This window comes from Geotrypetes seraphini, chromosome 3 (genome assembly GCF_902459505.1).
Source record: "Geotrypetes seraphini chromosome 3, aGeoSer1.1, whole genome shotgun sequence".
Lineage (NCBI taxonomy): Eukaryota > Metazoa > Chordata > Amphibia > Gymnophiona > Dermophiidae > Geotrypetes > Geotrypetes seraphini.
Genome location: NC_047086.1, coordinates 284,323,231 through 284,339,692, shown reverse-complemented (window position 1 = coordinate 284,339,692; position 16,462 = coordinate 284,323,231). Strand labels below are relative to the sequence as shown.

At 50.0% G+C, this 16,462-nt stretch overlaps 1 protein-coding gene across 3 annotated transcripts in view; it reads right to left on the bottom strand.

Annotated features, from left to right (window-relative positions):
• Nucleotides 1-16,462, bottom strand: part of CCDC88A (coiled-coil domain containing 88A) — a 612,058-nt gene that overhangs the window by 532,741 nt on the left and 62,855 nt on the right. For all 3 annotated transcript variants that reach the window (XM_033936818.1, XM_033936819.1, XM_033936822.1), the window contains exon 3: nucleotides 14,278-14,386. In XM_033936818.1, the coding sequence (XP_033792709.1) occupies nucleotides 14,278-14,386 (109 nt within the window). The remainder of the gene's footprint in view (nucleotides 1-14,277; nucleotides 14,387-16,462) is intronic.

The following is a 16,462-nucleotide window of genomic DNA, read 5'->3' as shown; positions in this document are numbered from 1 at the left end:
TAAACTGGATTTTTCAGGTCTTCTGACCACCTCACCTTCCCTGCCAACTCAGATCACGACCACCAGGACCTCTCAGGGAATCAGGGAAGACACACGGCGCGGTTCCGATCCCAGCGTACCTCCTTGGAACCGCAGCAGCCTGCGCTCTACCCCTTTGCGGATGAACCAGGGAAGAGATGGCTCCCAAACCTGGAGACCCAATCCAATCTGCAGGCTGTCCAGAGGGTTTACTGCAGTTTCAGGCTTACAGAGCACCCTCCTGAAGCAGACGAAATTTAAAATGTCTGCAATCTCCCGCTGAAGGATCAGTCACACACAGTTGATCTGCAGCACGTGGGCAAACCCGCAAAAAAAAAAAATAAAATAAAATTTTTTAAAGACTAGGGAGTGAAAACAAATCATGAGCAGAATTAACTGATATGATACCAGGAACAAAATGGGCAAGATAGGAAGCTCTCGGGCAGGTAGCCCAAAGGGGAGGGATCATCTTTTAGTTGCTCTGCAGCTGAAGCTAATAGAGATACAAGATCCCATCCGTTCAGCTTCCAGAGAGATTGTACTAGAAGTGGGGGTTCGGCAGGGAAGCGAAGGGTTCCACTTTATGGTAGCTTAGGGTTTTTAGGGAGTGCTGATGGGGATAGGGATCAGTGCTGCCCAATTCAGGAAAAAAAATTTTGATTCGATTCAGCCTATTGAATAGATTTTTCAATTCGATTTGATTTTCCTGCCCAATAGGGTATTTTTTTCAAACATCCTGGTGGGTTTATTTTATAAATCAACTAAATAAGGAAACTTTAAGAAATGTCCAATAAATATGAATGCCAAATAATGAAGACAAAACAGTAAAACGTGGATTTCTTGCTAGATCTCAAACACCCAAGGCACTACTTTTAATTCTATTTGTGCCCTTACTGGGGTGGTGTTTTCATCATTGGTCTTAGCAAATAGCATGTGCAATAAATATTTTTTTTTAATTTTCAACATGCTCTGCATAAATTATAAAGTGCATAGAGTGCCATAAAGCACAGTTACTTACCATAACAGGTGTTATCCAGGGACAGCAGGCAGATATTCTCTACATGGGGGTGACGTCATCCACGGAACCCTGACGGGGACAGCTTTTCAAGCAAACTTGATTGAAGATTTCAAGTTTGCTGGTGCTGCACCACGCATGTGTGTGCCTTCCCGCTCCACTAGAGGGCGCATCCCCTCCTCGTGGTCTTCAGTTCAGATAGCCAGCAAAGAAGCCAACCCTTGAGAGTTGGGAGGGTTGCGAGAATATCTGCCTGCTGTCCCTGGATAACACCTGTTACGGTAAGTAACTGTGCTTTATCCCAGGACAAGCAGGCAGCATATTCTCTGCATGTGGGTGACCTCCAAGCTAACCAGAAAAGGGACGGAGGGAAGTTGGCAAGTTAGGAAAACAGATTACGCAAAACCGACTGGCCAAACCGGCCGTCGCTCCTGGACAAAGTATCCAGACAGTAGTGAGAGGTGAAGGTATGATCTGAAGACCAAGTGGCAGCCTTGCAGATCTCCTCAATTGGCGTGGACCTGAGGAAAGCGACAGAAGCCGCCATCGCACGGACTTTATGTCCCGTGACCCGACCATGCAGCGAGAGACCAGCCTGAGCATAGCAGAAGGAAATACAAGCAGCCAACCAGTTGGACAAGGTGCACTTGGAAACAGGATGTCCCAACCGATTAGGATCAAAAGACAAGAACAACTGAGGAACCCTCCGATGAGACTGGGTGTGCTGGAGATAGAACGCCAACGCCCTCTTACAGTCAAGAGTATGAAGTGCCGCCTCCCCAGGATGAGAGTAGGGCTTCGAAAAAAACACCGGAAGAACAATAGACTGATTAAGGTGGAAATCTGACACCACCTTAGGCAAGAACTTGGGATGAGTGTGGAGGACCATCTTGTCATGATGAAAAACAGTAAAAGGCGGGTCCGCAACCAAAGCCTGCAGCTCACTAACCCTGCGAGCAGAGGTGAGAGCAAGCAGAAAGATCACCTTCCAAGTAAGGAACTTCAGATGAGCTTTGTTCATGGGCTCAAACGGTGGTTTCATCAATTGAGCAAGGACCACATTTAGATCCCAAACCACAGGGGGAGGCTTGAGAGGAGGATGGACATTCAAGAGACCCCACATGAAACGAGAAACCAAGGGGTGGACAGACAGCGACTTCCCATCAAGCTACCGATGGAAGGCGACAATCGCACTGAGATGCACACGAATCGAATTGGTCTTGAGACCAGACCTAGACAAATGAAGCAAATAATCCAAAACCGAAGATAGAGAAGCAGACAAAGGTTCCACCTGATTCGAAGCACACCACGTGGCGAATCTAGTCCACTTCTGGGCATAACACTGCCTAGTAGAAGCTTTCCGAGAAGCTGCCAGAACATCCCACACCGACTGGGACAACTCAAAGGAAGGAGTCAGGTGGAAAGGAACCAAGCCGTCAGATGTAGAGACTGCAGATTGGGATGCAACAGCGAACCCCAACTCTGAGACAGCAGAGAAGGAAACACAGGCAGAAGCAGAGGATCCCTGACACTTGAGTTGAAGGAGCGGGGAAAACCAGGGCTGCCAAGGCCACCGAGGAGCTATCAGAATCATGGAGGCGCGGGCCGATTTGAGATGGACAAGCGTCCTCAGAATCAACGGGAAGGGAGGAAATGCATACAGGAACCTGACCATCCAATCCAAAAGGAACGCATCGGCCTCGAGACGGTCCTGGGAGAAAACCCTGGAGCAGAACAGAGGCAGTTTGTGATTGAGGGGAGAAGCGAATAGATCTATCTGCGGAGTCCCCAACCGAAGGAACACCTGGCACAGAGTCTGGGAGTGAAGAGACCACTCGTGCTGCAGAAGACGGCTCAACTTGTCCGCAAGGCAGTTTCGCTCACCCTGGATGTAAACCACACGAAGAAAGACATTGTGGCGCAACGCCCAATTCCAAAGGCGCAGAACCTCCTTGCAGAGGGACAGGGAACCCGTACCTCCCTGTTTGTTGACGTAATACATCGCCACCTGGTTGTCCGTAGGTACCAGGACTAACTGATCGTGAAGTAAATGGCGAAAGGCCACCACTGCATTGTAAATGGCCCGAAGCTCTTTGATGTGGCAACGCCAGTCTGCACTCGACCAAAGGCCCTGCGTATGCAGACCGTCGAGATGTGCCCCCCCCCCCCCCAAGCATATGCCGAGGAGTCCGTCGTGAGGACACGGCGATGTGGAGGAGCGAGAAAGAGCAACCCTTTGGAAAGATTGGAAGAGTTGATCCACCAATGGAGCGTTTCAAGGAAGGGGTCACCACAATGCGATGAGAATCGGGATCCCGATCCTGTCGCCACTGAGAGGCCAGAGTCCACTGAGGGACCCTTAGATGAAGGCGGGCGAACGGCGTGACATGCACGGTGGAGGCCATGTGACCCAAGAGGACCATCATCTGTTTGGCCGAAACCGTAGCCCGCAGTGAAACCTGCATGCTCAGCCAGACTATCGTGGCCTGCCAAAGAGGAGGCAGGAATGATCGGCGGTGAACCGTGTCCAGCACGGCCCCGATGAACTGTAGGGATTGAGAGGGGCATAGCTGAGACTTTGGAAAGTTTACCTCGAACCCCAGACTCTGAAGGAATGTAATAGTCTGTCGGGTCGCTGAGATAACCCCCTCCCTTGACGGGGCTTTGATTAGCCAGTCGTCGAGGTAGGGGAAGACCTGAAGGCCCGAGACCGTAGGGCCGCCGCCACCACCACGAGACACTTCGTGAAGACCTGTGGGGATGAATCGAGCCCGAACGGGAGGACCCGGTATTGGAGATGCAGATCTCCTTCCTGCAAACGAAGGAACCGGCGACAAGATGGATGCACCGGAACACGAGTGTAAGCTTCCTTCAGATCGAGGGAGCACAACCAATCCCCCTCGTCGAGCAAGGGGTACAGAATGGGAAGGGAGAGCATCCGGAACTTCTCCCGAACGAGGAATTTGTTGAGCCTCCGGAGGTCCAGAATCGGCCGGAGGACCCCAGTCTTTTTGGGGACCAGGAGGTACCTGGAATAAAAAAACCCGCCCCCTCTGGGAGGGGGGAACCACCTCCACCGCACGAAGGCGAAGAAGCGCCCGGTCCTCCAGAAGGAGCAAGGGAAGCTGTGTCCGATTGGAAAGAGACATGCCGGGAGGACTGACCGGCTGTAACTCCCGAAAGTTCAAGGAAAACCCCTCCCTGACCACGGTCAGGACCCAAGCGTCCGAGGTAATACGAGCCCAGAGTGGGTAAAAGGCCCGGAGACAGCCTCCGATGGGAAGGAGGGCAGAAACCATCGCGGAGGGGGCCAGCCCCCATCTGCTCAGCCCGTCAAAAAGATGGCGCCGGCTTAGACCCCGCTGGGGACTGAGGCTTCGGAGCAGCCCGCTGCAGCTGCTGTCGGCAAGGAGGCGGGCGCGAGAAAGCTGGAGTAGACTTTTGCGGGTACCGCCTTGGCAGTAGCCGATAGGCCTTAGAAGGAGTGGACTTCGGCTTAGGCCGCACCAAAGCAGCGAAGGAACGCTCATGCTCCGAGAGGCGCTTAGTGGCGGCCTCGATTGAGTCAGCGAAGAGCTCATTCCCCAAACAGGGCAGATTGGCCAAGCGGTCCTGCAGGTTGGGGTCCATGTCCACGATGCGGAGCCACGCCAACCGGCGATGGCCACCGCAAAGGCAGAAACCCGGGAGGAAAGCGCAAAAGCATCGTAAGCTGCATGGAAAAGATGCAACCGAAGCTGAGAGAGTCCACCCATTGCCCAAACTCCGCCTGGCGGAAGGTGGGTAAGTCACCCTGAAAAGCGGGCAGGGACTTGATCAAGACCTTAAGGTACGATGTAAAGGTGAAATTATAGTTCAAGACCCTGATGGTCATCATAGAATTTTGGTAGAGACGCCTGCCAGATTTGTCCATGGTCCACCCTTCCCATCCCGGCGGAACCGCCGCGGAGACCCTGGATGGATGAGACTTCTTAAGCAAAGACTCCACCAACAGAGACTGGTGAGACAGTTGAGCCTTCTGAAATTCCGGGCAGGGGACAGTCCGGTACTTAGATTCCATTTTGGACGGAATAGCTGGAACTGCATAGGGGGTTTCCAAGTTCCGGAAGAAAGCTTGGCGCAAGATCAGGTTCAACGGGAACCGAAGAGACTCCAGCGGAGGACACGGCAGGTCCATCTCTGCCAGAAACTCCTTGGTATACTTGGAGTCGGCCTGGAGATCAAGGTCCAGCGCCTTCCCCATATCCTGAACAAACCTTGTGAAGGAGGAGGGGCGACCCTCAGACCGACCCCCGGGGGGGGGTCGAACGAGACCGAGGTGCCGCCGAAAAGGAGGGAGAAGCCTCCCAAGAATAATGTGGCAGCTGATCAGTATCCCCGTGACCCGAACCCCAGGATGCCCCGCTGAGGGAACACGGCGGGGTCGAGGACAGGCGGCGCTTCGAGGACCCCTGAGGTGAAGACCCCGTGGTCCAAGGCACCGTGGCCCGCTGACGCCGAGGAGACAAGCCCCGGGAAAAAGCGGGAGAACCCCTCGAGGTCAGGGCCTCCCGGACCGGAGCCCCGGACCTGGAAGGCGACTTGAACAGCCGGGGATTGGAGAGAGACAGCTATGGAACCCGGAGAGCCCTTTCAGTGCGAACCCCCGGGGACCGACCCCACCTCAGGGAAGAGTCCCGGGGGTGCTTTGTCGAGACGGGGTCGAGGCACGTTCCGACCCATGTTTCGACCTCGGGCACCCCGAGGGCGAGGGTCGCCCCGAGGCAAGGAGTCCGAGGACAAAAGGCGCCGAGACCGACGCACCTTGCCCCCAGAGGCGTCGACGCGATGCTCAGGCTGGTCCGGAGCACGGGAGGTCGAGGCCGGGGTCAAATGGGCCAAAGCTGAGGTAAGCTCCGAGGAGATCAAAGCCCATAACATCTCCTGGAACACGGGCACCGAAAGCATCGAGGGCATATCAGGTGCAGTAGTGCATTCCACCGAGGGCGACCTCGAAGATGAGTATTCCCTAGAGGTGGAAGCACGCTTCGAGGGCTTGGCCAGTCTCGACGAGGCCGGTGGAAGGGCACCCCCACCATGAACAGCCGAAGATTCCGAGGTTGGCTTCCTCGCCAGCACTGACCCTGAAAGGGAAGAAAGAGGGGACTTACCCGGAGCCGAGGTCTTCGAGGCCGGGATCGAGCCCTTCGAGGCCGAGGTCTTACTCGGGGCCGAGGTCTTCGAGGCCGACATCGAGGCTGGGGCCGAGGTCGACGCTGAGACCGCAGCCGAAGCCAGGGCAGGATCCACAGCAAACAGTTCAGCCATGCGGGCCCGACGATGTCACAGGGCACGATTCTGAAAAGTAGCACACCTAGGGCATGCGTCGGTCGGATGGTCAGCCCCCAGGCACAGGATACACCATCGATGCGGGTCGGTGAGGGACGACAGCCGACCGCACTGGGTGCACTTCTTAAACCCGGTAAGAGGCCGGGACATAAGGAAAAAACTGGCCGCGGCCAAGCGAGGCCAGGCAGCCACGGCAAACCGGGAGCTCCCGGATGCCGAAATCACAGAAGTCAAGTTTTTTTTTTTTTTTTTAACAAAACCAGAAGGCAAAAAGGCGCACAGCGACTTCGATGAAAAAAACAAAGAAGCCGCGGTACTAGAAAGGCACTTGAACACGGAGAGAAAAATGACAGGGCTTTCTGGCTCCGCGAAAAACTAATTACTGAAGACCACGAGGAGGGGAAGCGCCCTCTAGTGGAGCGTGAAGGCACACACATGCATGGTGCAGCACCAACAAACTTGAAATCTTCAATCAAGTTTGCTTGAAAAGCTGTCCGCGTCAGGGCTCCGTGGATGACGTTGCCCATGTAGAGAATATGCTGCCTGCTTGTCCTGGGATAAAAGTGCTATATAGTGTTCTAAAGGAAAGGCACTTATCTTTGCGCCGAAGGCTGCCCAACCGTTTCACTTCTAGTTTCATCAGGGGCTATGCCTCCTTAGTTACAAGCATCAACATTTTTAGTTAGAAAAGCCCATTCTTTGAGCTGAAACCACCGCTACTTGTGGCACTGCACTCAGCCTTTATCACAGTGCCACGAGTAGCGGTGGTTTCAGCTCAAAGAATGGGCTTTTCTAACTAAAAATGTTGATGCTTCTAACTAAGGAGGCATAGCCCCTGACGAAACTAGAAGTGAAATGGTTGGGCAGCCTTCGGGTGCAAAGATAAGTGCCTTCCCTTTAGAGCACTATTATAGCACTTTTATGGCACTCTATGCACTTTATAATTTATGCAGAGCATGTTGAAAATTAATAAAAATATTTATTGCACATGCTATTTGCTAAGACCAATGATGAAAACACCACCCCAGTAAGGGCACAAATAGAATTCAAAGTAGTGCCTTGGGTGTTTGAGGTCTAGCAAGAAATCCACTTTTTACGGGATTATTTTTATTTATTTATTTATTTTTTTGCAAATAATTTTTATTGGAAAAGCAGTCAATACAAACAATAAACTCCAGTCGTGAAACAACAGAACTGGTGCAGCAGAAGAATAGAGCAGAGATGTGAACAAATGCAATGCAACAGAGGAAGTGCAAACAGAACGCCCACCGGAGAAAAATACTGAAACAGTCTATGAGAAAGGGAAAACCTCCAAAGATGGGTCCTAGAAGGCGTAGCAGGAAGTCGACCTCTGAAATGTAACTAAGACTGCTAGAACATTTTCGTAAAATTATAAACCCCGCTCACAGCACTCACCCACCCTTCCTCTCCTCAGAACATTCCAGCCCATGCAGCACACGCGGACCACAATATACATACACCAAGCATGCCACAGTCAGACATCAAGCACACTAGCTCGAGAGCAACCAGCTGTGCCAGTAAGTTAAGGTCCTATAGGGTATAAAGACAAAATTAGGTCGAGGCAACAGATACAACAGAGTTGGCCGCAACATGAAACGCCCTTCACAGTGAAACATAAAGCTTTTTGTCGCTACTCAGAGGAGCTGTGTAGGTCTGTAGTTCAAATGTGGTAAAGCCACTGATTGAAGGAGGCCAGAGCCACTCCACCCAGTGCAGGAGCAAGAGCTTTTTTACTACTAGGAGTGCAGTGTATAGGAACTTCCGGTATGGTAGGACAAACTCTGCAGATAATACCTCCCTCTGGTCTCCCAAAAGCAAGAATCCATAATTCTTGGGTACTGTTCGGCCAAGCAGGTCATCAAGAAAAGGTAGAACCTTGAGCCAAAGAGCCGCATGGCGGCATTCCAAAAACATAGGTACCAGTGTTCCCGTGGCCCTCCGACAATGGGAGCAAGTTGCATCATCCCAAAGGCCCATGGCCCATCCCTGAGCCCTGGAGATATGAGCACGGTGGATGATCTTAAATTGCATCTCCCGGAGATCTGTAGATCCCGTTAATTGAATAAGGTTAGTGAAAAGGTCCAAAATTTGGGCGTTGGTAAAATCAAGAGCCAAGTCACGGGACAACTGGGCCACAATCCGGGTCAAATAAGAGATGGGGAGAGCATTCTTAAGGATCCGATACCAAGTGGCTAAGGTATTCATCTGAAAGTGTAACAAAGCCAAATGGGCATCCAGCCTTCCGAAAGACCACTGCTCGCCCCACCTGAGGGATAAGGAAAGATGATAATGCCGTGCTTGCAAGTAAGACCATAATTGCGTGGCAGGGAGCTCCCAATAGGACTGTAGTTGTGTGAAGGTAGAGAAAATCCCCGGGCCCTCATCAGAAAGATGCCTCAGGCTGACACAGACCCGGGACTCCCATAGTTGAAACCCCAAGGTGCCCATCCCCGGGAGGAAGTCTACATTACCCACCAGGGGCAAGAATGGGGATGCCTGAGGAGTATGTTGCTGTTTTCTCCGCCACCACCATCATGCCTGGCGAAGGGGTTTCAGAAAATGAAATTGGAAATCTACCCCTGGCGAAGACCATGGATGCACATGCAGCAAAGAGACGAAGGAATGAGGTGCGCACCATTCAGTGAACCAGCCATGTGGGGAGAAATATTTATAATAGCCTGAGATGCCCTCATGGACAAAGCCCATCAGGAAAGTGACATTATACATGCGAATATCAGGAAGATTCAGTCCACCCTGCAGTTTCTCCAAGGATAGGGTTGCGAAGCTGATTTGGGCCCGTTTGTTACGCCACAGGAAAGGAAATAAGGAGAGACTCAAAGGTCTGTGCATCTTTATTCGTGATCCATAAAGGGATCGTTTGGAGCGGATATAAAAGTTTCGGCAGTAAGACCTTTACAGGTTTATTTTATAGCCTCTTTACCCCCTTTGCCCTCTCCTACCCACACTGGCGCTGTGGTGTAAACAAAATAACCAAACAAAAAAGATTTTTCCTCTCTGTTAAATCCTAGCTCACGTTCACGGTCTAACACCAGCTCTGGCAGGATACACCACCTCACCTTAGTTTTCCTATTCTTCCTTACTTCACTTTTGTGGAGAGGAACCACATCCATTCTTCCCCTGTCCTCTGGTGCCAATCCCAATTCTAGAAAAGCATTGAAAAGGTCAGCCAGCGTAGTCACCAGAACTTCCTTAAATTCCTTCAGTACTCTCAGATGTACACTAGAGGTCTGCACGGGAACGGGGATCATGGGAATCCCATGGATCCTGCAGGGATCCCCCCAAGGTCAATGAAACTCCCACGGGGTCCCCTCCCAGGCCCATGGGATGGAACTAGGGTTCCTATCCCAACTCAAGGCCGACCTTATTTCCGTTCTGGCGCTGCACTGAGCTCCTAGTCCCGATGAATCAGTAGCATGTCACGTAGGCATGGAGCTCATCACATAGGCAGTAAGCTCAGCACAGGCACACATTGGTTCAGCTGCAGCACAACGGGCCAATCACAAATGACCTCAGAGTTCTAAGGTCGTTTGTGACTGGCCCTTGTGCATGCAGCTGAACCAATGTGTGCCTGTGCTGAGCTTACTGCCTACGTGATGAGCTCCAGAGGAGGGAGAGCTGGCAGCTGAGTTGCTGCTTCTGGGAAGCTGCGGTGCTTCACTTTCCGTTGCCTTTGAGCAGCCGCCGACCGAGTCGAGGAGCGGGATGGCTCTCTGGCTCCCAGCTAGCTTCTGCCTTGCCCCCCACCTGAGCTAGCCAAAGTTGTGCTGGGTAAGTTGGTGGGCACTGGGGTCTGAAGAGGAAGGGAAGGACCTCAGGGGGGGAGGGAGGGCCAGGCCAGAACCTATGCACTTCCCCCTACCACGGCTCCCTGCTGCCGTAGTGAATGTGGCTGCAGCTCCTGGACACTGGGTTGGCTGCTGGGAGAGGGCCTACTCCCCTTGCCAAACTACTTGGCAGGAGCTGGCTGGGCTGCTGAGGTAAGTTAGTGGGGGGTGGGAAGGGGAAAGGCTTAGTGGGTGCTGGGACTTGGACTATGCATGTTACAGGTGGGGGAGAAAAGAGAGGAGAGTCAATTTGGCCCACAGGTTAGGCAGGGGTGGCTTGGTATTGTAGGGGACAGCTAGGGGGAAGGGAGAGAGAAATGACAGGCAGGCCAGGGTGAGGAGAAGAAAGAGTGAGAGCTAGCATGAAGGGAGAGAGTGAGGTGACAGGGAGGGGGGGGCACAAGATAGCAGAGACAAGTAAGCAAGCAATATGGCTAATAAGAGAACTAGCAAAAGGGACAGGTGACGACCATCATGAGGGGTAGGAAGAATAAGGCAATGGTGACACAGAGCATGGCAGGTGGCAGACAGGCCAGCCAAGCCTTCCACCTTGGGCAGAGAGAGAGGTAGGGAGAGTGAAGTGGCAGGCTGGATGGGGTGAAGGAAAAGGGAGAGAAACTGATGACAGGAACAGGCATAAGGGGTACAAAGATGATGGTGACAGGATCAGGGGAAGGGAGAGTGTGGTGATGGTGACAAGGAAGCAAGTGGGTCAGTGTGAGGGGTAGGGAGGTTGTGTTCATATGAAAAGTACTGTTTTCTTTTAGCATTGACTGTGCAGGATCGATCTGTATTAATCTGGCTTCAGTTTAACAATGGGCTATTAATATTCTAATGCTCACTGCAGTGTTTATGATGCTCCCTTTACCCTTGCTTTGTGACTCATGGATTATTACTAAAAATATTTTTTTATAGAGAATAGGGGGTATTAAAAAAAGGAGGGGAGGTGTTAAAAAAATGATTGTATTTTATTGTTGGTTTAAATAAACTAAGGATTAAAAAAAATCAAAACTTTCTGAAGTAATTGCTGCTTTTTATGTGGACAGGTAACTTTTATGGGGGGGTGGGCAGGGACAGAGGGGATTCCTCATGGGGATGAGCGGGGACAGAGGGGATTCCTCGCGGGGACAGGTGGGATTTTGGTGGGGACGGGTGGGATTTCTGTCCCCGCACAACTCTCTAATGTACACCATCTGGTCCCATCGCTTTGTTCACCTTTAGTTTAGCTAGCTCCTAATGAACACAAGCCTCTGAAAATCGATCAGGGTCTACCATACCTCCAGCCCTATTTGCATTTGTCAGCACACTGAAAAAAAGTCCCTTTAACTCTTCAGAAAAAAAAAAAAAACTGCTGGTCCCATATGATTGAGGCAGGTGGGAAAGTACATGTGCATATGCAGTTGGGGTTGCAAAGACTTCTAAAAAACAGGAATACTGGGCAGAATCCGCAGATGACATCACCCAACTATATTAATTGTTGTCCTGCTTGTTCTCAGATCACACTGAGTCAAGAAGAAAGTCTGCCTTTTTATTCTTCACTAAGGGGGTCTTTTACTAAGGCTTGCTAGCCGATTTAGCGGGCACTAAATGCTAACGCATCCATAGAATATAATGGGCACGCTAATATTTAGCGCGCACTAGATCGGCTAGCACGCCATAGTAAAAGACCCCCTAAGTTTAAGTATTAATTTAAACTCCGTTATTTTCAACTGATATTTGGCTACACTCACCTCACAACTGATTGGAGTGGTGTGAAGTGCAGATGGAGATGATGGCTATGTATCCTGGTATGATTGACTACTTGTATGCATGATGTACGTAAGTGATTGCTATCCTATTGATTGGCGTTCTTTTTCCGATTGTTTTAATTAATGAGTAATTTTATTGTAAATTGCTGTCATCTGAGAGAACTCAAACCCTCCAACACCATCCTCGACCCCTGCCCGTCCAGCCTCCTGCTGTCTGCCGGAGACGCCATGGCAGAATCCATCCTCCCCATCATTAACACCTCTCTAACTACTGGAACTGTCCCCCTCAGCTGGAAATCAGCTATTATCAAGCCCACTCTCAAAAAACCCTCCCTTGATCCTAACGAACCTGGCAACTATCGCCCAGTCTCCAACCTCCCAATTGTCTCCAAACTCCTTGAACGAATTGTGCTCCACCGTCTACACCCTTTCATTGAAGAACAAGCTGCCCTATCCCCATCCCAATCCGGCTTCCGTAAAGGCCACAGCACAGAATCAGTACTCCTTGATATCATCGACGACAGCTGGTCAATACTCGACAAAGGCAGTGACGCCCTACTAGTCCTACTTGACCTTAGCGCTGCCTTCGACACAGTTGACCACCACCTCCTCACATCTAGACTCCACGACCTTGGAATCAAAGACACAGCCCTCCAATGGATCACCTCCTTCCTCCACCAAAGGACCCAAACTGTCCTATTTGGGACACATAAATATAACCCTAAGCCTATCAAGTATGGTGTTCCTCAAGGCGCCCTTCTATCCCCCCTCCTATTCAACCTCTACATCAAACCCGTCATCGATATAGCGCAAAAATATAACATCAAAATCCACTCTTATGCAGATGACATCCAGCTGCTCCTCCCCTTAGGCGAAAACCGGCCATCCCAAATTGCTAACCTCGAACTCTGCCTCACTGACATGAAAACTTGGATGTCAAACAACAAACTTCAACTTAACGCCTCCAAAACCGAACTCCTATGGATCAGAAACAAAAACACCAAATACCGGCGACCTACACTAACATGGGATTCCACTCTACTAACGGCAGCAGATCAAGTTCGCAGCCTGGGAGTAACCCTAGACGGACACCTATCCCTATCTGCCCACATATCCCAAGTAGTCTCCACCTCCTTCTACTACCTTCGCCAACTGAAAAGGATCAAACCCTACATCTCCACACCAGACCTCGCCCAACTCCTATACGCATATGTCCTCTCCAGAATGGATTATTGTAACTCCCTATTTAATGGACTAACCAAAAATAATATCAAACGCCTCCAACGGGTCCAAAATGCAGCCATCCGCCTCCTACACAACCTCAACTACCACGATCCCATCTCCCCGGCACTCCATGCTGAACACTGGCTCCCAATTAGCCAACGCTGTACTTTCAAAGCCCTGGCAATTGCCCACAAGAGAATCTATTCCACCACCCCCTCCTACATAAAATCCAAGCTTCCCATCTACAACCCCACTCGCACCCTCCGCTCAAAATCAGAGATACGCCTATGCACCCCCCCCCCCCCCCCCGGAAGATCCCTGCTCACAGAAACTGCCCACAAACGATCCTACAGCCACTTCATTCCACACCTCTGGAACCAACTCCCCCCTCAACTCAGACAACAGAACTCATTATTAACATTCCGTAAATCGGTAAAGACCCTCCTCTTCAACTAAAGATCTCCTCTGTCTTCTCTCCCCCTTACGCCCCACCCCTCCTCTCTCCTATCTCCTCCCCAATCTCCAGTATAATCCTCTCTTACTCTCTCCACTGACAAATTGTACCTAAACACATATAACTTTCCTTAAACTAAACTACTGTATTTCCCCCTTCTCTCATTCTGCTGTATTCTCCCTGTATTTAATTATCTCCACAATCTATAAGTCCAATCGCTTAAACCTGTTGTATGTATGTATGTTGTATGTATGTATGTATGTATGTATGTATGTTGTATGTATGTATGTATGTTATATGTCTAGTTACTCTCCACTGTGTATGTTCATTTGTAGACCGTTCTGAGCTACTGGGAGGACGGGATAAAAATCCAAATAAATAAATAAATAAATAAATAAATCTGTCCTCTCAGAAATGGCAGTATATCAAGCATGTAAATAAATATAAAACAAACATGGGAAAATTTGTTTAAAAAACCCTTAGTACAAGATCTGCAGGCACATTTTCAAAGGGAAACTCCTTAAGGACAAACATTTATAATTCACTTTCAAAAATCAAAATAGCTAATAAAGAATAAATCATATATGTAAAAAAAAAAAAAAAAAAGATTAAATAGTAACTTACCTGATAATAATTTTTAATTTGTCTCACCAAAATAGATAAATTTTGTATTCTAAGGGATGGATCATTGTTGACTTTCTTATTTATTCTCTGATTAGCCGATTTAGGGTTACTGAAACAAAGAAAGAAAAAACCCCTCCAAATTAATTATAGTCAAACGGTAACTCATCTCAATTTCTCCTTTTTCCTTCTTTCCAAACACTGACAAATGGCTAAATACAACTGGTTTTCTAACCTATAATATGCCAGAAGAAATTAAAATATGGTCTCCTGTACATCAAATAGTAATAGAAGACATAAAATTTTCAAAAAATAATCATTTCACAGCTAGAAGGTACTGTAATTTTACAAATGAGGCACCCATGTTTGGAGGTAAAAATGCCTATATTTTTTTTTTTGCCCATTTTATAAAGGAACACAAGAACTTGTGTGACTTCATAAAATGCTAGTACAAATCTTACAAATATCGTGCCCAGAGGATACACTGTGAATGACAATTTGATGCTGATGTAGAGAATGACACGGGAACAAATTTTTCCCCAACCCCACAGTAACTCAATTTCCCCATTCACACAAGTTTTGTCACTGTCCTTATCCCTGCCCCATTCCTGTAAGCTCAGCCTTAACCACAAAAACCTTAAACGCTTATGATTTTAAAGTGTTTGAGACTTGTGTAGATGAGGACAGAGCTTGTAGGAATGGAGCAGGGACAGGAAAAGAACTTGCCAGGATGGGAAAATGAGTTCCAATGGAGACGGGGAAAAATTTGTCCCCATGTCATTCTCTATGCTGAAGCTCTGTGTGGGTGAAACTGTGCAAGTCACTTAATCACCCATTGCCCCAGGTACATTAGACAGATTGTAAACTCACCGAGACAGATAGGGAAAAATGCTTGAGTACCTGAATGTAAACCACTTAGGCTATAAGTGCTATCTAATATAATAAAATGCTAGGCCGCGCATGCGCACTCCCATCTGCGTGCGTCCGTTTTCCATGAGATGTAGGGCACCTTAGGTAGGAGTGCGCATGCGCGCTTACGTCACCAGCCGCCGATGCCTTCACAAGCCGGGACCGCAGCCAGCCGCCGATCTCTGTTCCTCCAGCGGGCGAGCGGGCGGACGGGCGGGGGGGGTGTCTCGGAGGAGAGGAATCGCGGCCGCTCAGCGCCCCCACCGAGGAGCCCAGCAACTTTCCGCCTCGGATCGGGACCCGAGTCCTTTGCCCGCCCCTTCCCTTCCCGCGGATCCGACTACCTTGGCGATTCAAGCAGCGGGCCCTTCTACTGCCCTGATTTGCTCTGCCGTGTCTCTGATGATGTCATCAGTGACGTGCCAGAGTAAATCAGGCCAGTAGAAGGACCCGAAGCAGCGTGTGAAGACTGCTGCACACGCTGGAATCGCCAGGTTCGTAGTCTGTACCGCAGGAAGGGAAAGGGGGGGTAGAGGAAACGCTAATGCTGCTGCAGGGAACTGGTGTGGGGGGAGGGAATGCTGCTTTGGACAGACAGACAGAGGGAGGAAGGGAGATAGAAAGAAAAGAAGAAAGACACAGGGGTAGGGAGATACACAGAAAGACAAAGGGGACCAGGGACAGAGACAGACAGAAAGAAAGACAGCGGGAGTTGCATCAGCAGGGGTGCGGAATGCGGCAGAGGGAACTTTTCCAATGGGTGCAACTGGGCGGCTGTCGGGAACCTCTGATCAGGGGCAGAGCAAGGTAAGTGTATCATAGGGATAAGAAGGAGGGGAGGGAGAAAAAGGAAGGGTCGCCTACTGCTGGACAGGGGGAGAAGGAAAGAGGTGCTGATGGACAGGGGGACTGAAGAAAAAGGAACGGAGCCCTAATGTTGGACAGGGAGAAAAGGAAAGAGGTGCTGCAGGACAGGGGGGAGGTAAAACAAAGGGAGAAGGGCTGCTGCTGCATAAGGAGAGCAGTGAAGGGGTGGTGGTGGACACAGGGGAGGTAAAAGGAAGGGAGAATGGACAGGGGGAGCAGGCAAGGGGTGGTGATGGACAGCCAAGGAAAAAGAAAGACAGAAAGAAAGAAAGCGGCTAAGGAGAGAGAGAGAAAGAAATAAAGACAGACACACACACATATATTCTAGCACCCGTTAATGTAACGGGCTATAAGACTAGTATAAATAAATAAATTAGATGGCACCAGTACCGAAGTTGAGATCAGTACCAAC